The sequence below is a fragment of the Leptidea sinapis genome, chromosome 31 (assembly GCF_905404315.1).
Source record: "Leptidea sinapis chromosome 31, ilLepSina1.1, whole genome shotgun sequence".
Taxonomy (NCBI): Eukaryota; Metazoa; Arthropoda; class Insecta; order Lepidoptera; family Pieridae; genus Leptidea; species Leptidea sinapis.
The window spans coordinates 3,796,233-3,820,988 of record NC_066295.1 but is presented as its reverse complement, the minus strand read 5'-3'; the positions used below and the strand labels follow the sequence as shown (position 1 = coordinate 3,820,988).

General features: G+C 35.2%; 2 protein-coding genes across 3 annotated transcripts in view; one reads left to right on the top strand and one right to left on the bottom strand.

Annotated features, from left to right (window-relative positions):
* LOC126974035 (phosphatidylinositol transfer protein alpha isoform) overlaps positions 1–11,063 on the top strand; it is a 34,521-nt gene extending 23,458 nt beyond the window's left edge. Inside the window, exons 6-8 of the mRNA XM_050821408.1 lie at positions 6,838–7,068; positions 8,801–8,859; positions 10,141–11,063. Of these exons, the coding sequence (XP_050677365.1) occupies positions 6,838–7,068; positions 8,801–8,859; positions 10,141–10,279 (429 nt within the window). The 3' untranslated portion in view covers positions 10,280–11,063. The remainder of the gene's footprint in view (positions 1–6,837; positions 7,069–8,800; positions 8,860–10,140) is intronic.
* Positions 11,064–12,050: 987 nt separating this feature from the next.
* Positions 12,051–23,745, bottom strand: LOC126974033 (N-acetylglucosaminyl-phosphatidylinositol de-N-acetylase). Of its 2 annotated transcripts, none has more exons than XM_050821405.1 (5): positions 23,294–23,745; positions 22,753–22,862; positions 21,110–21,290; positions 17,953–18,046; positions 12,051–16,821 (listed from the first exon to the last, which is right to left on the bottom strand). In XM_050821405.1, the coding sequence occupies exons 1-5, from the start codon at positions 23,598–23,600 to the stop codon at positions 16,647–16,649; spliced, it is 867 nt and encodes a 288-aa protein (XP_050677362.1). In that variant the 5' UTR covers positions 23,601–23,745; the 3' UTR covers positions 12,051–16,646. The 2 variants fall into 2 exon arrangements, with proteins under 2 accessions (XP_050677362.1, XP_050677363.1); XM_050821406.1 differs by having other exon boundaries at positions 23,588–23,745.
* Positions 23,746–24,756: the final 1,011 nt, after the last annotated feature.

The window sequence follows — 24,756 nt, the reverse complement described above, 5'->3', positions numbered from 1 at the left end:
CACCTTATTTTGACTTAATATCGAAAAAGAACCCTTATTCTCTGCCGAAAATTCTTATGTCAAAATATCAGCTTTTTCAAAAAAGTCGGTGGGCTTTTTGTTTGTTGAAATCTCTACTTTTTGATGGTGTAAAAATTCACCCTACTCCTTTTTTTTTCACTTTTTATTATTTTAAAAGGCTTCAGCACTGGTCTTATAAATATTTTATTTTATTTTCACACCTTCTGCGTAATAATAAGCATTTATTTTCTAAAGTTCAACATTATTTATATTTAAATATTTATAATATCACTTGATAAATTGAGAGCCTTGACATTTTTTGTGAAAATTTTAATTTAAATCAACGAAATTTAGTGCAATGCATAATTGCTTAATCCTTTTTTTGTGTTCTCCTATTGACCAAACAATTGAATTAAATCTCTTTACAAGCTAATTACAACAACCCTAGCTTTCATAAGAATTTCGATGTTTCAAATTGAAATCATTTAAATTCGAAATCATTATTCAAACAAACAAATCAAAATTGTTAAAACATTATCGTGCTGAGGGTCGTCTATGCGCTAATATGTTCTATATCTATGGTTAGGTTTGTTGTAAATGGAAGTCCGAAGTATTTGTCAAACCCTCTGAGAGACAAGCGTGATTGAATGTATGTATGTATGTATTCGAATTGTGAAACAAACACGTCTTGAAAGGCTTCCATACGTTTGTCTGTATGACAGCGGCTTGTAAACTGCTGTACTTAAACAGCTGAAATTTGGACAGTGTGTATCATCTAGTAAGCATTGAAGAAGGGTGAGTTCCATAATAGCTGCAAATAAAAAAAAGAAATTAAAGAAAAGAATTTTAGGAGTACCTACATAGCTTCATATCTTGTACTTTGATTCGGAAAATTGTTTGTTTATGTACGTATTTGTTACTCGTAATGAAATACAATCATATTTTTTATGAATCCAATGTTGTGTTTCAAAAAATAATACTTACTCGCTATTGTTATCGTACGTATTAAGGAAGTGAGAATCCGCGCAGCAGTGGAGAGGTGAGACAATGACAAATGGAATAATTAAAAATAATTCCATGTTATTATCAAGAACATTGCCAGAGCCTAAACTTGAACCTACATTTACAAAGAATGAACTATAAACCTTATTCTGTAATAAACAACTTGATGTATAACTATATATTACTATTATAATACTCTTTATTACAACTTGATTGTATAGTTTACATTTATACATATCGCATATTTATAAAAACAATAATATTATGAATACAAATTCGGCCGGTGGTTAGGGCGACAGACAATACAGCTACCCTCTGTATCTCGCCCTTAAACTAATTCTCTTGAGATAATGGTCCACGCTCTTTGCTTTATAGACGTTTACACAAACGACTATTCTGAACAATTAGGCTGAGAGCTATAGATACTTAGTCTTTGCATTGACTTTACTTACGTAAAACTTGGCTGAGTGGGATGAAACGCGAACTTGACTTTTACATTGGGCTGTCTTAGCTTAAACTCAGTATGATTTCAGCTGTCAAATGACAATAGTAACGAAATCAGAGCTTATGCTAAGCTTACTCTCAACTGAGTTTTACGTAAGTAAAGTCTGAGCAAAGACTAAGTATATATAGCTATCAGCCTTATTCTTGAATCAACATCCCCATTAGTAACCTCGTCTGTTAGGTCTAGACACTTCGGCAATTTGTGTATCTCAGCTTATACGAGGTTATATCTCGTAAAAGCTGAGGTTACCTCAAAATCATACAGTGCAAATGAGCTCTCAATATTTATACGTATTAAAAAAAACTACTTGCTAGATCTCGTTCAAACCAATAAGTCCATTTCTGAACATATATTGTTATTTAGTTTTTGTGAATGCATGATATGCATTTGAATATTTACTAATTGAACACCAAGCCAATACCTATATTGTTATTGCATATTATTGTCGACCTATTCAGAAGTAGTAAGTGACCTGGCTACTAAGCTACAGGTTCCAGGTTGAATGCCGTTGGGTTCCAACATATTATATTATGATTATGGATATCTATATGTACGTTTAAGTATATTGTGTCAAATATATCGATTGCTATCATCCTTGCACCCGTGGTGACAATTATTGCAACCTAAACTGGGGCAAGATAATTTGTGTAAAACAGTGTCAAATTATTATTATTATCATTTAGTGCCGGTTAAAATAAATGTTAATATAGATTGAAGGTGTGTAATTGCAAAGGCAAAACCTGCCTCAATAGGTGTCTACTAAAATGGCGCCAGTTTCAAATTGTGACCAGTGACATTATTCTGTGGTTGTGGGGTAGTCGTGTTCGACCCGATTGACAAATATCCCAAGTTTTCGCCTAAACGGGTTCTTGGAAAGGTCTTCCCAGAAAAAAACGGTGTGTGACAATTTTTTTTGTTCTATATTTGTAAATGTATGTCATAATATTAACTGTATGCTATGCATGATTAAGTAAGTTAGTAAATTTTGCTGTGACTATTCGCGCTCCATTATTCTAGTCGAACCGACTTTACCCGGATTTTACAGCGTTATATGGCCCAGCGTGACAGCTCAGTTACTTTCTATACTTACAAAATGAAGTGCACCGAAGGCGTGAAGAAGTCCTATTCAAAAATAAGCCCGTGTCTAAACAAAACTATGGTAGGAATATTACAGCTCAATTCAGATTCTTTTTCAATATACTATATATTGTGATAGACTAGATAATTATACTCAGTAAAGATTTTTCATTCAAATTCAAATTTCAAATTCAAATATTTTTATTCAAAATAGGATTTATAATCACTTATTGAACATCAAAATCTACCACCCATTCAAAAGAGACTGCCTCAGACCTGAGAAGAATGGGCGCAAGAAACTCAGCGGGCTTTTTTTTATATAAAATATGGATTACAATGTAATATCGTACAATAAACATTAATAATTAAAGAGCCTGAGGGTGTTCGCTTTAATCCCAGTCCGTCGTGTCATTAAGAAAATCGTTTATGCTATAATAACCTTTCCCACACAAACGTTTTTTAACAATTCTTTTAAATTTCGTAACACATTAGTTTTGTACATTTTCTGGGATCATATTGTAGAAGCATATACATCGCCCAACAAAAGACTTACTAACTCGACCCAACCGAGTAGTAGGCATAACAAGTTTATGTTTGTTCCTCGTGTTAACATTATGAATGTCACAGTTTCTAGAAAATTCCTCAATGTGCTTATGAACATACAAAACATTATCAAAAATGTATTGAGAAGCTTTCTCGATTAACCAAGAATTCTTTATTATTTCAGTTCTTCCGGGTTAATATCTTTCGATGACATTGATTCACGATGTTCTTTTGTCAACTTACGCATCTTTCCGTCCTTGTTCTACATTTTGAACGCGTTTTAAATTGTTGATACTACAAATACAAAAGTGTACAATAATTTTACATCGAATATTATCTGATTCAAGTTGTGTCACGTTTCTCTTATAATCAAATATTTTACTGCATATTTAATTATAAAATTATAATTAAATTTACTTCAAAGTTTTCCCTATTTGTTTACTCAGCAAAACGGTAGCCAGGTCACGACAGATCAAGAAAGTATCATGAAAGATGGTTTCGTAAAAGAAAAAAAAATCTAATCAGTATCTACAGTAAACTCTTTGATGGTCGATTAAAATAATGATTTACAAAAACTGGATTTTTTTCTGCCGAGTGTGATTTCAACTGTCAAATGACAATAGTAACGAAATCAGAGATTATGCTAAGCTTACTCTCAACTGAGTTTTACGTAAGTAAAGTCTGAGCAAAGACTAAGTATATATAGCTCTCAGCCTTATTGTTGAATCAACATCCCACCTGTTAGTAACCTCGTCTGTTAGGTCTAGACACTTCGGCAATTTGTGTATCTCAGCTTATACGAGGTTATACGAGGGGAGGTCAAAAAGTTCGCGGAATGACTGGGAAAAAAGATGAAATGATACATTATGTTATTTTTCCTTTTCAATATATTCCCCCTTAACACGAATACATTTTTGGGATCTGGCATATAACTTATTAATACCGTCGAAAAAATAGGTTTTGTCTTGGGCGTCAAAATACGCCGAAATCGCCGACTTGACTTCATCATCGTCTCTAAATTTTTTTCCACGCAGCTCTTTCTTCATCTTTGGGAATAAATAAAAATCGCTAGGGGCCAGGTCTGGACTGTAGGGTGGATGGCGTAGTTGTTCAAAACCGCATCGATGAATGGCAGCCGTCGCAACATGACTCGTGTGAACGGGCGCGTTGTCGTGCAAAAGGAGTACACCTTTTGTCAGTTTTCCTCTTCTTTTTTCTTTAATAGCTTCTTTTAATCGGTCCAATAGGGAAGCGTAGTACTCTCCCGTTATAGAAACACCACGTTCTTTATAATCGATCAAAAGAATACCTTCAGTATCCCAAAAAATAGTCGCCATGATCTTTCCGGCCGATTGCGACACTTTAAATTTTTTTGGGGGTGGTGTGCCTTTTTTGTGCCACTGCATCGACTCCTGCTTTGACTCAGGCTCATAGTGGTGAACCCAAGTTTCATCACCGGTTACAATTCGGGCCATAATTTCTTCCCTAACTTCTCCACAGCGGTCCAAATACTCGCGGGAACAGTTGACGCGCTCACGTTTTTGCAGCGGCGTGAGCATTCTCGGGACCCACCTTGAACACACTTTACTCATGCCAAGATGTTGATGAAGAATATTTAAAATTGTGGTTTCTGATACTCCAACTGATGCTGCAAGTTGTTTCTTCTTCAACCTTCCGTCTTCCAATACAAGTTTTTCAACTTTTTCAATGATTTCCGGCGTAGTGGCCTCAATGGGCCGTCCAGGTCGAGGATCATCTTCAATTGACTCCCTTCCTTGCTTGAAAAGGCCGTGCCATTTGTAAATCATGGTTTTACCAGGAGCAGAGTCTCCGTAAACAGCTAACATCTCTTGCAAAATAGTTTGAGGCGTTTTTCCTTGTTTGGTGAGGAACTTTACGACGGCGCGATGTTCAATTTTCTCCATAGTGGCTAGTTTGTTCCCGATTTACTTGTTCACTCGTTTGTAACTCGAAAGCTAATGACCCAATTAGGCTAGAAATTGGCATATATAGTAATTATGAGTTACTCAAGTAGCGGCTACCTGGAGGAGCGACCTCACCCCCGCCAACCCCGCCATTCCGCGAACTTTTTGACCGCCCCTCGTATCTCGTAAAAGCTGAGGTTAGCTCAAAATCATACAGTGCAAATGAGCTCTCAATATTTATACGTATTAAAAAAAACTACTTGCTAGTTATAACTAGAGATGGACCGTGTACTCGTTTAATGCCTCGCCTCCACTATCGGCGATGATCGTCCATCATCGGCAAGTTAATCGTTGATCATCGTGTAAGCATCCACACGATCGTCCGTAATCATTTATTGGATTTCATTATTTAATAATATTGGTGAGGGATTATACACTTATATCTCATAGTAACGCTAAATATCTGAGCACCTATATATAATATACTTACCCTATTTTTATCTTGTTATTTATGTTTAGGATTCCATATTTCTGGGTAGTTGTGATAAAGTTCTATGAATGTAAATGTTTCTTCGATTGACAACCCAGTTATCATTGTATCGTATTCGCTCTATGCAAAAACAATCGCCGCAACGACGACGCGAAGTACGTTCGGCTTAGCTCACTGTCAGTGTCCTCCAGTGAATGAATGGCATGCGATCAGTTTGCATTCCTCTTGATTTAAATATCTCATTCTGAATCTGGGGTCCAGTAAATTAGACAAACAGTAATATTTGTTACCTCCTAAATATTGAAAGCGGTCCTGAAGTTCATCTTTAAGCTTTTGTAAGCATATCTGCGCGTCTCGCGTTATCAAGGAGCAATAAAAGTGGAGATCGATTCATGAGTCGGGCCTGCATCACTGCTAATTTTGTTTTTATTGTTCGGAGTTCGGCACAGTAGACATCTGCCGTTATTGCTTGACCAGATCGGAGAAAGCTAAAGTGAATAACACCATGATGAGACCACCAAACAGTTACCATTACCTTTTTATTGGTAAACTTTGTCTTAGGACACTGTTGCGGTTTTTGGCCTGAGGTCAGCCATTGCATTTTTCGCTTACGGTTATCGTAAAGAATCCACTTTACATCACATGTAACAATTGGGTCCAATATTTCTTCATTTCTGTATCGATTCAACAAAGGCAACACGAGTTTCAACATTCGTTTCTTTCTGCAGATCAGTCATATTACGAGGCACCCATTTTATTTCATATTTTTTATTTTATTGATTTGATGCAAATACAATAACAATATTGACTATATTGTTGATAAGGTACCGTTTAACCATGCCGCTAATTCCTGGGTAGTTTAACTCGGATTAGCTTATTGATATTGCGAGTCGTTTCTGCGCCTTAGTTGTCGGAACTCGTATTAAAATCACTCGAATTTTCGAAGTATCCATCTTTCTTGTTTAAGCTGAATAAAAAAAGCAACTGAAAGTCGATAATCGAATGTTGCACATTTTACAAAGAAGAACTACATAGGTACCATGTGAAAAAAGTTTCACTCATCAATCTCAAACCATGAAAGTTCTATGTCAATTATTCCAAGTACCTATTACAATAAAACAGCAATCTTTTTTTTTCACAGCAGCATTTTTTTCTCAAAATTGATTCCTGTAGAATTCTTTTTGATGTCAGTTACAGTACTTCCACCGCTTAGGAAACAAATGGTGATTACAATAAATATTTTGAACCGGTTATAATCATGTAACATTAACAATAAACAATTGTGTTCATTGCAGGTACACGAGTTACCCGCGGAGAAGCTGAAGACCCGCGAGGTGGTGCACATCGACATCGCGAACGACCCGATGTCGTCGGCCGACTACAAGCCCGAGACGGACCCGACCAAGTTCAAGTCCGCCAAGACGGGCCGCGGACCGCTCGTCGGCCCCGCCTGGAAGAAGGACGTCACGCCCGTCATGACGTGCTACAAGCTGGTCACGGCCGAGTTCAAGTGGTTCGGGCTGCAGGTGAGAGATTAGCGGGACAAACACAGGAGCGTTGCCGGCCTTTAAGGACGGTGTACGCTCTTTTTTTGAAGGTACCCATGGCGATATACATCCAGATGGTGGGAATGATAAGGCAATTTGTGGCATTTCGTGCGAAGATGTAATTCGGCGTCAGGAATCAGGGGACACAGCTCTTCGAAACACTCCCCGTGATAAGTACGGTAGAAGACACGCAATGAAGCAAGCGACGTCTCTAGGCAATGCCAAGTGATCCAGCCCTGGGCACAACGCACAGAGCACTGGGCCCTCGACAGTTGGAACTGCTCTGCGTCGTACGCGGTCTAATAAATCGAGCTGATACTAATTAGAAATATATGTATATATTAGAATAAACAATTTGTTATTATTTATAGTTATATCTGTCTATATTTAATATGTCCTAGAATAGGTGGGACAAACAAGGGCAAACGAAAATAACATATTTTGTCTATGAGCTTTCAGATAAGCAAAAAAAGTATATATATGTATCTGTTAATTAAGGGCATAAAAGACATTTATTTTATCAAAATTGATTACTTTAGAATGCTTTTTAATGTCATTTCTAATATACTAGATACTACTACCGCTTCGGAAATAAATTCCGCTCTGAGAGTGAAGAAGCGACGCAAGAAACTCTCCCAGCATTCTTTTTTTTGTGCTCTTTTCAATAAAAATATACAATATTGTACAGTCATTTCTATCGCTATAAAATAATCACAATCTAGTCCCAGGCTGTCCGATCATTTAGATATTCAGCTGTGGAGTAAAAGGATTTACGACAGAGCCATTTTTTTATAAAACATTTAAATTTATTTATAGATAATGCCCGAACGGTGGCTGGGACTTAATTATAGAAGTGTATACATTTACCCTTAAAGCTATTATGTATCTTATGAAGCCTACCTACTAGAATTAGTTACAAGCAATCCCTTATTAAATTCACTATTAAGAGCAAAAAGGTGACAATATTTGTGAACGTATATTAAATTTTCATAAATGTACTGACAATGAACAGTCATAATATTTATTTCATTGAGTCTGTCTGTCTATAACCAAGCTGATATATAGCACGAACAGCTCTCTTTTGCAGAGCAAACACTATATCAATGTCAGCAGCATGACCCCATAGTAAAATACCGTACGTCATTATTCCTAAAGTTAATTATAATTAAGTTTTACTTCAATCGCGCGTTAAGATTACACGCACACGCTTTTCTTTTTTTCAAATTAACAATTTATTGACTTATAGAAAGACCAAAGCTTGTGTTTAGAATTTTTGTCTATTTGGGAGTTTGTTTATGCACGCATATTATAGTGACATTATGGCAAGCCCAACTGGTGTTGTAAGAGAATGTGGGCGGCGGTGATCACTTAACATTAAGTGTAACTCATTTGTTCTTCTTTTCCATAAAAAAAATGAAATTTCTTGTAGGTACATTATTTTATTTATGGTAAAATGCGGTAGTTAAACACGCGTTATGTTTTATTGATTCAGTGAGCGATAAGGAATGTATGAAAAATCTAAATTATCCTGAAAATGATAACCAACTGGATTAAATGTGCTGTAATCAGATAATATTCGTATTTATTTAACGATTAACAAAAACTTGAATGATATTGTCATCATTTCGTGTGTCGTAACAATTTATTACATCAATTATGTTACCTTTATCAGTTTTAATGTATGAAAATAATATTATTGTTTCGTTTTCAGAGTAAAGTCGAGAATGTTATTCACAAGTCAGAACGACGGCTCTTTACCATATTCCATAGGTAAGCTTGTTTTGGAAATATTACTAAGGTAAAGTAAGCACGGCAGCATATCAATCAACTTGGCAGAATTTATATTGCCGCGAAACTTAATAGAAGCTATTTTCATCCCGCGACTTCCAGGGAATCCTTGCAGATTCTCGAGAACGCATGTAGCTACTGTCGGTGCCTGTGGGTCAAACATCAACTGTCCCTCAAAGCGAACGCGAGAATTTTTATAAATTCGCGCGCCTTCTCGCGTAATGAGACATTTCTGTGGCCCTACAGTCTAGGCTAGGTCTTGTAAACCACACAAAAATATGATGACATAAATATAGAACCATACTTACTGTATTTGCTATTTCAATTAACTTTACTATGTTTATTGGCAAGAAACCTGATCATTTCAAAATAAATAGCAATACTCATTAATTACGCAAAATGGCGGCTACTTTTGACATTGACATTTTATGATGCTAAACAACTATTTATCTTTTTGATTTAATTTTGTGGATTCCACCGATCCATCTAGGATATTCCTCTTTTTCTTGGATCTCTGGAATGGGTTCTTATTTGTCATTGGTTACCATGACACCAGCTGCCTGTATAATCATGGGGCCTCCATTTGAAAATTCCTGTATGTCTCATACAGATAACCACATAACTATTCGTGATTTTTTTTTTCATTGTGTTTTGCGGTATTCCTTGTATTTTTTTTGAAGTTGTGTACAAGACCTAGCCAACTCTGTAATTCCTTCTTTACGCTTCCGTTACACGGCAAATATGTATTATATGAGCAGTATTTGAACAAGACGAGTTACAATGTTATCTTTATAACTACAATGTTAGAGTTTTTCACTTTATCATCACGACAAAACTACCTACTGGATAGATTTAAATTTAGGCTTCTAACTTTTATTCCACTTGACCCCTATAAAAAAAATGCGATTCCCTCATTTATTATTCCGACAAATGTCCTATAGACAAATTTGAGTCGTGATTCACCTTACGTTCATCTTCCTACAGTCATAATAAACAAGTAGATCGAATACGTTTGAACATACATTTCCTGAGTAACTGTTATCATTTTATTATAAACACTGACATTGTCATACATTCATTTTCGTGTAAATATAAACCTGTTTTTATGATTTTATAAGAATTATCAGCAAAGTGGGCCATGAATTAATTAGTTGATGGTACATTGTGTTATATCTTGTAAGAAACCTTTCGTTCGTCGTTACAAAGAACACATGCTCGTCTCGCCATATTGGATATTATGGTCATATCGCTGTATATTTTCAGACAAGTGTTCTGTTCGATGGACGACTGGTACGGTATGACGATGGCAGACATCCGCGCCATCGAGGATCGCACCAAGGAAGAACTGGAGAAGTTGCGCCGCGAGGGAGAGGTGCGGGGCATGAGGGCCGACAACGAGTAGACGGAGAGACAGCACCGACATATACATATATATATACCGCCATTCGCATATACACCCGAGAGACGCAACATACAGCGATATTGTCCAAGAATAATTGGCAATAACATCTTTTTTAGTATTTAAAGTGCTTTGGGAGTTGTGTCAAAGATGTATCTAGTTTCGTAGTATTGAAAAGTTTGTAGACTAAGTCAATGTTAAACTTATCTCAGTCGTAACTCTTGACAGTTGTTGATCTACTGCAAGTTATAAAACTCGCTCAGGCTGTTGTAAGCGTCCAAATAAATCATGACTCGGGTTATGTAATAATTTTATTCTGTGACGCGACCTTCATAGCATTAACGCTGCGTCAGAAACACCATCATGTAAATACGCTGATGTCCATACATTTCGATAGTTGTCAACACGATGTGAGCTCGAAGTGTATCTGCAGACATTTACGAGTCTTTTCTGTAAATTGCAATGAGAATTAACACACTGTCATCTCATAATTGACATAGAGCATGCTGTCATACTTACTAAACATTCTGAATTAATAAAACTTGTTCAATCTTGGACCTTCAACGCTGGTAAATATGTTAACACCGATCAAATGCATAATCTAAGATTAGTAACTAAGCTAAATTTTAAACATGACATTGGCTGACTTGTGGTGCCCCTTCCACAGAAGCCACAGTAAAGAGAATAAAATAGAAATTTATCGAGTATATAACTTGGAGAGAATAAAACTTGGCTCAATCTTAATCTAAATTTAACCGATCAATAATAAAATTAAATTAGAAAACAATTTGTTATGTTTTTAAAGTTATACTCTCACTTCTAGGAGTGGGGTTTAACTGTAAAGTGGATCCTGTAGATGAAGCCACAACATGAGAGTTGAACAAAGCATGCAAGATTTAATGACGATATGTCACTCGAACGGTTAGCTCAGTTTGTTAAAGCACCGGCACGAAACGCCGGAGGTCATGTGTTCGAGTCCGGCATCGTTCATAAAATTTTGTTATTCAATTTTATTTCAAAATTACAAAACGCATAAGCTTGGTGGTTTACTTTTATGCGATATTGACTAAATTGTCGTGTATCCTCCACAGAAGTCACTGTAGGAAGAATAGAGTTTTATCGTTTAACAAAATAATAAGTTTGATCTATAAAAACTGCAATGCAAATAATATACGGTGACAGCCTTGTTTAATACAGGAGAGTAAATTTATTAATACATAGAATGAGACTCACTCGAATTATCCCTCAAAGACACAATTTCATCATCTGGTTGCATGATGAGACACTTTCAAAAAATTGAAATACCGTGTATCTCGGCTGTGTATAAATGAATGAAAATTACTGTGAAGTCTAAGATCCATGATATAATATTATGTTGACTATTCACGGTCCTTTAATTTTTCAAATCAAAAACTAAACTAAAATGGAATGACTTAAATAAGTGTTTATTAACATTCAACATAATTAATACTGATGTGGATGTTCTATAAATTAAATGGCTAATGTTTTGGAATACAAAGATGTTGTTTGAGTTGGGTCGTAGAACTTGATGTCAAACATCATGATATGCATTCAATTGAACCGTGAATGGTCTCATTAAATAAAGTATTGAATGCAAAAGACTCAGTGAAGCGGTCATTAAATTGAGTAATATGTGTGGTGGACTTTGAGCTAATGATTTATTAGTTATATAACATACATTATGTTGCTATATAACAAAAGTAAAACATATTTATTTATCAACTAGAATTGACAAAATACTAAAACTCAGCAGTTTACAAATGATTTTTTTTATTTATCTTATAATTAGCAGACCCAACTAACTTCTAAATGTTGCTTAAATATAAAACTATTGATGATGGTACATGAAATGTTATAAATATGGTATGTTGTGCAATTCAAATTGGTTAGGATGAGTGATTCACAAAATTAAAGGAAAAGCGACTTGCCTGGTTCAATTTCAATTCTGAACCAGTCCAGGACCTAATTAAACCCACACAAAAATTAGCAGAGGAGTATAGTGACAAATACACATGCAAGAAAAATTACATTTTTATATATTTTGAGTTAAAATCTAAAAAGATTAACATTCTGCTCAGGTCTCCCACACACAAACTGCCCAAGCATCATCCTAGGTACTATAATTGTTATAGTGACTGCTGGCAGTCACTTTATTATGGCAAATACTACAAAACTACTGACTCCAAATAAATTAAGAAGAACTTGTTTTGTGTAACAATGTGATTTGACCAGTACCTCTGTTGATTCATGGGCAAGTAACAATAATATAAATAGCTAATTAATTTGATTGTGTTATAGATAATATTATGTACTATTTGAATAAGTAATGTTGTAGTCAGTGGTTGAATGGTAGTGCGTTACCTAACTTAATATTTGACTAACGTTTTAGAAAATTAATAGATATTAAAGTGTGGTTTCAGAGCAGACAATAAGTCAGACATCTAACTGAAGAGCTAACTGTCATTATGGATGTTTTGACATTGGCAAAGTGACATATGTCAGTTTACAGTTTAATTAAAATAATCCCATTGGTAATCAGCATTTTGTTCTTTCTAAGATAGCCGAGAATTACCCACAATCTAGAGTATATATACTTGTATCTGAGAGGTAAGCGTGCAAGCAATAGGGAGGTAGGGTTAGTTATCTGAAATTATTTCTGCTCAGGGATCATACTATACCATAAATATTTTGTGAGATTCCGCATTTAGATTTAATGTTACGCTGTTTAAAATAATATAGTAAATTAGCAGAAATTGATGAAAATTATTTTGTTGTTGCATAATTTGGGGTAAATGGAGAGCTCCCGGAAAATATATGAAAATAAAATACTGAATACAAATATGTAGATTTGTGGCTCTTTGTTTTTCTACAATGTTACCGAAATATAAAATCTAGCAAAACACAAAATAATTATTTAAAAAGTCCATATTACTGTTGATGGTCTGGAGACAATGCATCTTTCACTAATTGGTCTGAACATTTCATTGTTTCCAGAAGTTCAATGATAGATTGATGTTTCATTACAGAGTTATCACTATCTACCCCATTTATAGAGATATTATTCTTCGCACATCACACATTTTTTTTAACTTGTTACAATAATATCTGGCAGAATTGTCATATGTCAGGCAACAATTAGTGTTATCCGACTTAAAATGTAGATATAGTAATTGGTTGAAGGTGGTTAAGGTATGGGGTCTACGGTTCGGTATTAAACAGCCACACCGATGTCGGATGAATGTATTTATAATTGTTTAAGATTGATGTTCTAACAAATCAGTATTTTGATATAATATGTCTGACATTCCAGATTCCGGTTGTATTGTGGAAATAGTATTTATTAATATTTTGCAATTTTGTGTCCTGATGGCTCTCTTTTAATGTTATTCAGTTTTGGCATTCCTGTGTCATGTAAAATTAGAATCATTGCTATAAATAATATTCCCTGTATTGTATATCATTGCTTTTATTTTATTTTTTACTTTATTTCTGTGACTATTTATTTTATTTAATAGTTTTTCAGAGCTCTTTGGGCTGTGATAGTTGTACTTGTTTACATTGATAACATAATGGTTCTATTCAATATAAGTTATTTAAGACTCACACAAGTTCGCGCGAGAGCTCTGACTTTATTCATTTGCTTGATTACTGCAGCTTTTGTTATGTGTTTTATAAGTTGTACTAATTTTTACAATAAATAGCGTGATATATATATTTAAAAGTAGTCTTTTATTGATAATAGATTCAATCCTCTATTAATATTCACTATTCAAGGATTTAAATATAAACAATGCAAATATAATATAAAGTACCTAGGTAGATAATTGTTGTTTGAAAAGTACAACTTGCTTTAGCAAAATTCTTTGTGGGGATAGTAAATAACAAGTAGATATTTTGTTGTAAATTATTATAATTGTTGCAGTTACCAATAAATTTTTACTCTTTTTTCCTTTGAGTTTTCTTTAGTTTGCTTTATACTGTTCATTAAAATAAAAATATATTCGCCATTAATGGTGAAACTTTGTAGGTTCCTTATGTATTATTATAGAGTAGTTATAATCAATGACATCGAGCACCTTCATAATTTTTTGAGAGAAATTAAATCAAATTTCTGTATTATTTAGGCTATAGTGAAAATATGCGAAGTACGTTTGTCAATTTGTGGAAAATATCTAAATGTACTTAAAAATAGTAAGTACTTAAATGACATTTGTTGTAAAATGTATTAATATATTAGTATTCTGAAGGCCAATCAAATAAATAATTTAAAGTGACGTGTTTCTTATTCATAATACTATTTCTTTTTTAAAAAGAGTGAGATGAAATTAAAACAATATTAGTTTATACTGTAAATAACTGTTATTGAGTATATTGTAAACTTAAGATCCTGTGAGTAAGGCTTTGTCTACGTAAAAAGACCAACAGCGAACTGATGGCATCTCATCATTTCTCTTTCACTCGCCTCGGTAGTAATATTAGTTTTTATAGCCAAATTCGTCATTAGAGGACCCGAAATAACTCGAGTGAGATAACAACGCGACCATAATGTAACTTTACCTTTTCACTTGTAAGTAAAGTTGTATAATCCCTGCGTTGAGATAGGGAGAGGGCGCCGGCGTCATCCAAGTGACATGGTAGCCATACGTGCCAAAATTATGAATCAGAAGTACTGAGTGCATACCTACTGATGTCTGCTTGCCGACTCCACGTAGATGTCAATATAACGTCCGCCGCGCGTCGTTTAATAATAGTGTTTTGTCTAGGGTATGAGAATATTTGGTATAATTTTAGAAGGAAAATTAATAAAATAAGTTGATAGTATTGGTGAGTTGGATTTGCATAAAAATTATTGATTTTTTTTCTATGTGGACTTATGCATAGCTTTATTTTCCTTCAATTTTACAGCCGATTTGCTGACAATGCGAATATACTGTTACAAAAGCTAATTGTACTTGCAACAACTAACATTCAGCCAGGGAATAAAAAAAGTTTGTGTGTGTACTTAGATATGTATGCACGCAAACAGTTACACTTCTTTGGCATAACAAAATAAATAAAAAAAAAATATATATTTCTCAAGTTTTTTTACGTTTGTAGAGAGAACAATATTGTAATAAGGAAGATATCAGTAAATACAATTAATGAAAATATTATTATACTGCATAGTTTAATTTTATTTTAATACAATTAGAAAAAAAAATATATTTAATTTAACATATTGAAATATATTTAATACTCGTCCATTTGTTGTGCCAACTATGGTCAGGGTGTGGGTTTACGCGCATCATAATAATTCACTCTGATATTTTTTCCTTAACGCGCCAAAAGAAGTATACATTCAAAAGGTATATTATTTCCATAAAGTAAATATAGAACAATATTATACGTTTTGTCATATTATATAAAAGATTTCTATGAAATTTTGTTTATATAATTTATTACAATAAATAAATAACATTTACATCTTAATAATAACCAATTTTCGGAAACATTGAGTGATTTTTATTTTATCACTGCCGCACTAGTAGAAAAACATTCAAAATAATATACAAGTAGGAATATCTACAGTAAAATATAATTTGTTTCTTTACAAATACTCTTGGTTTGTACTATATTTATGACAGCTGTCAAACTAAAATAACAGCGTAACTTAATTGTAGGACGGAGCACCTACAGGTAACAGGAATAAGGATTGATATTCTATATTAGGAGGAATGCCTGAATCAATCATGGAATAAAGAAATAAATAATTTTAATTTAACTCTCCAAAAAGAACAAGATTTTTTTTCGAAATTCTTACATTATTAAGTAAATAAATAAATAGTATTATTGAATTGTTTAATAGCTTGGCTGAGACACCTTTTCCCAGGTTGCATACTTACAGTGGGATATTTGACTAGTTAATTTAATTGTAATTTCGTTTGTAATTCTCGTGCTTCGTGTCACAAACTAGTCTTAGTGACGTAAGTGTGACGTGACGTAAGCACTTTTAAGAAAAACGTCTAAAACAAAATCCGTCCGAAACATCTATCAGACAAATTAAATTTTAACACAGAATTAGTCTTCCTACAGTCATAATAAACAAGTAGGTCGAAATTCGATTGAACATACATTTCTCAGTAGCTGTTATCATTTTATTTTAAACACTGACAGTACAACAATAATTATACAATCTTATTCGTGCAAACATAAACCTAACTTTTTATGATTTTAAAAGAATTGGTGGGTCATTAATCAATTTTGTCTATGGAACTAGAAATATACAAACAATAATTTTAAATATAATTCAGGATAGCAACGGGTTAATCCCTATTTTTTTAGTGTCCAAGTATGTCCCTGGTTTCTACTTCTAATCATCAACTTCCAATTCAAGTTCAATATCAGCAAGACTAACTTTTCTCAATGTGTTGATCACGATATATCTGGAGAACATCACATATAAATGCCTGAACCAGACCATCTGACTTTTGTGTCGTTTCATTGCTCGCACAATGCGCCGGCTTTCTGTCCATCTTAGGAAATACCTGCATTAAAAATAATGTCATGAATTACAATTCAGTTGTGCAAAGGCCATAATATCGTTCCGCTTGCGTATAAAATATCATACGTTCATCCTAAGGGACCGTAAAATAGTTTTGTTCTATTGAACGGTATGTAACTCTAAAGTACAAGAATTATTCAACATCCAAAAATGTATCTTCAGAAGTGGGGAAGCTATAGAAATGTATTGCCTGATTAATTGCATTTGTATGAAGCAATGATACTGAATTAAAAAAAATACAATGCTTAAGTTTTACTAAGTTAACAAATTAATACTAACGAAACTTTCTTCCAAGTACAACTTCTTTGGCCATCCTTTGAAAGTTTTCTCCTTTTATATTCCAATTGGAACAAAGAACCTTTCACAAATATAATTTTTATGGAACTTACGTATTAAGCGATATTTTTGCAATACCAACACACACACAATACCACCCTTCGAGGTACCATAATATATATATATATATATTTAAAGGTACTGATGTCATATTTTTCACACAGAAAATGCTTATAACTACAGGGGGGAGGGTCCTTTGCACAGGAAGCCGGCTAGATTATGGGTAACACAACAGCGCCTATTTCTGCCGTGAAGCAATAATGTGTAAACATTACTATGGTTCGGTCTGAAGGGCGCCGTAGCTAGTCAAATTACTGGGCAAATGAGACTAAACATCTTATGTTTCATGGTGACGAGCGCAATTGTAGTGCCCCTCACCACTTTTGGATAGGGCGTATCAATTACCATCAGCTGTCCTGCTCGTCTCGTCCCATATTTTCATAAAAAAAATACACTTAACAAAAATTTTATCTAAAATTATGGTCACATTAACAATATAATTGAACATATTACGTGTTATTTATTCATTCAAATGCTTCGCACACGCAAACAATAACGTGGGATATTATAAACATTGTTTACTTTGTTCAAAAATGTAACTGATAATTCAGCTTTTTTAATAATTTAAATATAAATAAAAATGTGGATTCCTTATAACACATTCGATTTTTTAATCTTCACTATTCTAATTGCGCGATGGAGTGGAGATGCCACCGGTGTAGTAGGCGAAGCCTAACAATAAATGTACCCAATGCTGAGGTAGATACAAAATACTTGCCTTTTAGAAGATAATAAAAAGCTGAGGGGTAAATCCAAAAATCCAAAGTATTTTCTTAATATGTTCACCGAATCCAGAGTATATAATTTGCACTCTGTAAAAAATAATAACTGTTTATTTCATTAAGATTTCCACAAGTCACATAAACACATAATTAGGTTACCTACACTAATTTCTAAAGGGACACATCATTTAGGTGCACTAGTTTCTTAAGAGATACATAATGTAAGTACACTCACTAGCAAAGAATCAGCAACAGACTAATGAACTTTATTTAAGTGTATTAAGATTTTGGGAGGCTTAGAGTAGTAGGGAAAATTAGAGTAGTTTTTGGACACGAGTTCCGACGTGGATTTGGAGCAGCAGAAACAACTTGATATATCAATGCTGTTTTTGGAGAGGATACGGCTAATGAAGGCATGGTGCGGTTTTCGTTTAATCGCCTCCGTAGATGAAACTTCGACTTAAAGAATGAACCCGAGGAAGACCAGCCACTAGGTAAGTACTTAAATAATTATGAATTGAACGAAGAAGCCGATCCGCATCAAACTACCAAGGATTTAGCGAGACATTTGATGATCGCATACCAACTACAACATTGACTAATTTGAATGAAATCGGTAAAATATAAAACCTTGAGCAATGATGATCTACGAGAATCACGCGTTGAAGCTTGCCTTAGCATGTTGAAACGGCACAGAAATGATTTGATTGATTTTGGTGTAAGCTGTGGAATGAAAAACAATAATCGCAAACGAACATCGCCGAAAGCGAATCTTCAAAGAACAATGATGGTACCTAGCTGTTTGGTGGTCACTTCAGAGTTTAATTCGCTACAGCTTTATTTAAGCAGTAACAGGAGATATCTATTGTACAGAACTTCAAACAATGATGTCGAAACTAGCAGTGATACATCAATAACTTGCTCAACAGATTTTCCCTACAGGACCGGGACAGGGTCTATTATTCCGCGATTTGGACAATTTCTACATAATAAATTTTCATCTCAAAAAGGAATACAAAATGCCATCGTAGAGTTGATTAATTCCCGGTCCCCAGAGTTCTGCCGCAAAGGTAACATCACCATCCCGTGAGACTGCAGAAATGTATAGTTATTTATACATAAAAGGGGTAAATACTTCGATTAAATAAATATATTTTACCTTACAAAAAATGTTTAGTATTTCAGTAAAAAAAGGTCATTCATACTTAAATATCTAATATTTTTATGCCCGTTAATGACACGGACTAACTTTTATCCTTACTGAAAAGATGGTGTGCAGAAAATAATACTTAACAAGAGTGGGCTATTATATCTGGCAATATTACTACAAAATGCGCATTTCAATGTACATTTAAATCATTTTTTATATAATAGGTGGAAAGAGATGAGTACAACCGTGATGAGAAGTGAAAGAGCAATAGCCCATGCGCATCCGCAATACCAGAGGTCAGGAGATGCGTTGGCAGTCTTTAAGGTGAGTGTGCTCCAAGCTACGAGGTATCTTCAGGTTCAGGTTCTAATAGGTTCTTGCAAAAAGCTATTAGTTGTAAATTCGGCTGGTGGTATCAACCAATTCCTCTGAGAAATCCCTGTGATATATTCGGTAGTAGATGCAGAGAGATCCGCATCTCTAACGCCAAAGAATCAAGCCGATTGGAGATTAATGCACGCAAGATCGTGCTGTTGTATACATGATCGAATATTGTAGCAATATCATTAATATACAGAAGAAACAGTGTAAGCATGCTATCCACGCAGCCTTGCGGGGCACCAGGGATAATTGGTTTTAAATGCATGTATCGTCGATAGCTACTTTGATGCAGAACAGCCAAAAACCTAGTGACCCATTTACATGCTTATAGAAAGGCAGCTTCGCTATAAGTACTTTGTGCCACACTCGATTGAAGGCTTTCGCTATGTCTAAACTAACCGCTGATGCCTCTTTCTTCACCTCAACCGCTTCCGCCCATGTATGAGTTGAATACACAAGATCAGCAACTTTGACGGAAACCCTACTTTCAATCGCTGTTTAGCTGGTATTCCTGTAGGCATCCCAAAGCTGGCAGTTGACAATGGGGCGGTTATATGAAAGCTGCGAGCTCACACTTTTCTTATGGATAGCGTGGACTAGACTCAATTTTCATAATTATGGGACGACACCTGTGGTTAGGAGAGTCGGTGAAGACCAGTAAGGACCGGTGCCAATTCATGAGCACATGTCCGCTCGCAGCACGATTGGGAGAATGCAATCAGGCCCATCTGATTTATGAACGTTCAGGTGAAAATTGCTTTAAGCCGGGCGCTATACCGGAATATTAAATTCTAAATGTACGAGTCGCACCTAAAAATAAGCGATGTACCAAATAGATGCGTTGATTTGCTTTCTTTTTCGAGTCATAAGCCAGCGAGAGTGCAAGACAGCCTTGGATTAGTGACCAGGACACACGAATGCTCGAAGCATAGCGCGCAATTCTCTCGTCTGTTCTTCCAAAGTGCTACGACCTAACAATAGTAATAACTCTTTTGGGGGACCTGGAGTTAATTTTAATAACTTAGCTGGTCATTACATACATAAATACTGGATGATAACAAAACCTATTTTCCGCGAGAGGCCATTTATCAGAAGCGGTAAAACTATTGTTGACACCTGCCACCAATAGGCACTGAAGAGAACGGAATGAAGACGGTTCCAAAGCCAGCAGTAACACATCAGCAACAGACTTAGCAGCAGCATCAGGATCATCCAGCAAAAGGAAAATTTGCTTTCATGTATATGATGCAAAAAGGACTGCATCTCACTCTGCTGATGAACAATGCCAAACACGGCGGCAACGCATAAACGAAGCCGTGTTAAACACATGATTAGCACAACTCCAAAGGAGAGTCAATAAAAATTGCTAAAACCGAAAAACATGCTAAAGCAAAGTTGAGTACCAGATCAGATATGTCTATCTGTCATATGGCTATGGTTCGCTATCCGGAGGCCCAACTGCTAAGTCGCTATTTCGCGTCAGTTACAAGTGAAGAGAGTGATACTCTCTGAGTGTACCGGGCCCAATATGGATATGTCCCATGTAACACAACATGGCATTATTAATAAAATGATTTCTAATCTAAGCAACAACATTAAATTTACTCACTTTTCTTACTTACTTGTAGGCATCATGTTTTCAACAAACATGTATGCAACTGCGTAGAACACAGCTGAATGATTAGGGTGAGATGAAACACCACCTCGGTCAAATGTCACCAAAGTATCTACATCCAGAGACTCTATGTGGTGTTGAATGAGTTGCGCAATGACAGGTATGGGCCATTGCACTTTAGGGCTATCCTGAAATATGGAAACAAAATTATTAATATAATATTTATTTTCAAGTGTGCTATCAATTAATAATAATTCAAACTTGAACTGTTTTTATCTAAATATAGAGTGGAAAGCTTATTTTATTTTGATTTGAGAAAACAATAAATAACTTTGGCCCATTACAACAAATAAACACCACCAATTTAATTGACCAGTATGGTTTGGCTCTTGAGTTAACAAAGAATAGAAATATATTTATTTAACAAAGGAAGTGACACTAACATAACACAAAAAAACTTGGTAATATCACAAAGCAATATCAGTTTTTATTATAATCAGTTTTAATTAAAGGGGCTTTGACATGGGGAGAAGAGCTGAAGATGTACTGAAACTCTCAGTCCATATTTTAAATCATAATAACACAATTGTTTAACCTACTTGATATAATACTATACTTTAGCTGGTCTGCGCAGCCCCAAATAAGAAGAATCCATCTTCTATATGTATGGTAACCATTTAATGTTGGACACTGCAGTAGAAGTCTGTGTTTCAAACTCAAGCTCTGCAAAATAACATATCTACACCTCTGTCCTAGTCCTGTACTAGAATGTCACAATACATTCCAATCCATTGCTGACACAGAGTATCCCTGTAATGCACCCTCACCCAGTGATATAGCTATTCACTGGGTAATGATGCTACAGACAAACCAGCCAGATCTGAGACTGTAGTATATGGTCTGGAATCACTGCTACCCTGCACTACACTGCACTGCCATGTATTGATTTGGGCATTGTATGGTTAGCCTTCTGGGACAGCCTGGGCTGGTTGGAATGGAAAACAAACTACATAGTGGGAGGCTCCTTTGCACAGGATGCCGGCTAGATTACAGGTGCCACAATAGCACCTAATTCCACCGTGAAGCAATTATGTGTAAGGATTATTGTGTTTCGGTCTGTAGGGCTGAATTTACTGGACAAAGGAGACTTAAGGTCTTATGTCACAAGGGCAATTGTAGTGCCAATTAGAATTTCTGTATTTTTCAAGAATCCTAAGCAACACTGCATTGTATTGGGCAGTGTGTATCAATTACAATCAGCTGTACATCCTGCTAGTCTCATTCCGTATCATCATAAAAAAAACTTCAGTGAACTAATCCGGAGGCTAAGTGTATAAAGGGCCCAGTCAAACTAAAAAACAAACAAAGGCAATCTGGCATTAAGTATTGGGAAAAGTCAAACTATGCATAAATTTCACAATCAGGTTGAGGATGCATTAAAAAAAAGCCATGTCAAGCATACCAAATCCAAGAGAGCATGTATGAAATGTTTGATGATAGTGGAAGAAGATATGCAAGTATGTCAGTAGTCTGGTCCAATGGAGGAGTCCAAAGAGACAGCTGTGATTTATTATATTATGATGTATGTATATAAATTCATTTCAACAAAAAGTTCAATGATTTTAAATAGTAAATATATGTATAGATCACCTGTAGTCTAGTATCATTGATAAGATATATGTTACTGTCTGGCACTCTAAGCTCTCTGCATGCATCCCAAAGCTCTTGGCTTCGCTCACGGCCTTTACCATCATAATTACCTAGAAATTATTTGTATTATTCACCACAATAAGAGGATCCAATCTTTTCATAAAACTTTACTTCATATATCAATATACTTGTTGTCTAGCAGAATACAAGTGGTTAAAGTTAATATTCTGGGATTTTTATAGCAAGTATTGTGCAATACCTTGCATTAGATATTTTTAAATCAACTTTTGAGTATTTTGTAACATCCAAGGACATTAACCTGGACTATACTTATTGGATATTCCACATTTTTAGAACCATGGTTATTTACTTATGTGAATGCTAAACATGTACTTGGAGAGTCAAGTGACTCATGGTATATATTACCAAGGGCCAATAGCCTTGGTAGTCTTGATTTTATGTCGTGTATAGCAGAAGCTGTATTAAATTTTCGATTCTTTAGGTAGATTAGAAGTGTTGCCACCTAATTTAGTAAACACACCGTTTGATAAGCACAATAAGTACACTTCCGTGCCCTGCTCACATAACCTGAAGATTGTAGGTCCAAAAAACATACACTCGTCATCTGGATGAGCTATAACGACAAGCACTCTTTTAGCACCTAGAGAACCGCGTATTCTTGTCGGTAATCGTCTTGCATATTTGCGGTAAACTAAGCAACACAGACACAAGTAACCTAATATCCATAAACATGTATATGACAGGATTTTTTTAATATATAAAAGAGTTTCTGATAGGAAAACCGAATAAAAACTTGATACAAATTCAAATGGACCTTTATTTAGCATAATTGTTTAGGATAAAAAGATCATATTTACAAATTTGTCTAATAAATATTTTTACAATTTTAATACAATTTGACGTAGAAAGTTCGAAACGTAGAAGAAATATTTATTATTTACAAAAATATAAAATACAAAATGCAACTCGAGTCTAAACTAGTTTATAGTTTTTTTTTTTAGATACGGCTTTGGAGTTTGGACAGTGAACACAAGTCCTGCCAACCTTAAAGTTTCTTGTGCTCAAAGGAGCACAGATAATATCCTTACACCTGAGGAAATTCCAGATGCATAGAGAAAAAGCATACTTGTTCCCTTCTACAAAAATAAGGGAGACATTAGAGAGTGCGGAAGCTTTCGTGGAATAAAACTTACATCACACACCTTGAAAATTTGGGAACGATCTATCATCTCGCTAACGGGAAACCAGTTTGGTTTCACAACCGGAAAAGGAACCATGGACGCAATTCATGCTGTTAGACTGATTATGGAAAATGCTAAAGGAAAGGGACAAAATTTGTGGATGGTATTTATAGACCTAGAAAAAGCCTTTGACCGAGTCCCAAGGACATTGATATGGCAGGCGCTCAGAGCGCACAGTTTGCCTGAATGCTACATACGTATCATTAAAGATATGTACAACAACGTCCAAACCTGCGTCAGAAGCTCAGCCGGTCTATCCAACAGCTTCGATATAGAAGTTGGCGTCCATCACTACATGCGATGTAGTGATGGACGCCAACTTCCATGCACTACTGCGTAGTGCACTAAGCCCTCTGCTATTTAATGTTGTCATGAACTATCTGACAGCAAAAATCCAAAAACCAACTCCATGGAATCTTTCGTATGCTGACGACGTAGTACTAATATCTGACAGTGTGCGAGAGCTACAAGAAGACTTAGGAAGATGGAGAGAGGCGTTGGAACAAAATGGCTTGCGCATTAGTAGAACAAAAACAGAATATTTGTTTTGTAATTTCAATCCCAACCACTCACTTGACCCCGGCATCAAGCTAAGTGGCACGGCCCTCCCTAGAGCTAAAACTTTTAATTATCTAGGATCCGTTCTCTCCGAGGATGGCTCTATACAAGCGGACGTTACACAGAGAACGACATCTAGATGGATGAAGTGGCATACTCTCACAGGGGTGCTATGTGACGCTAA

Bases quoted from the DNA above. Each gene is read 5' to 3' on its own strand.
- LOC126974033 (XM_050821405.1), bottom strand. From the start codon at position 23,600: ATGCTAAATAAAGGTCCATTTGAATTTGTATCAAGTTTTTATTCGGTT. The intron at 22,863-23,293 runs GTGTGTTTACTA...AATAATTTCTAG, and splicing joins CTTATTGTGCTTATCAAACG to GTAATTATGATGGTAAAGGC. The intron at 21,291-22,752 runs GTGATCTATACA...TCCATATTTCAG, and splicing joins TCAATGATACTAGACTACAG to GATAGCCCTAAAGTGCAATG.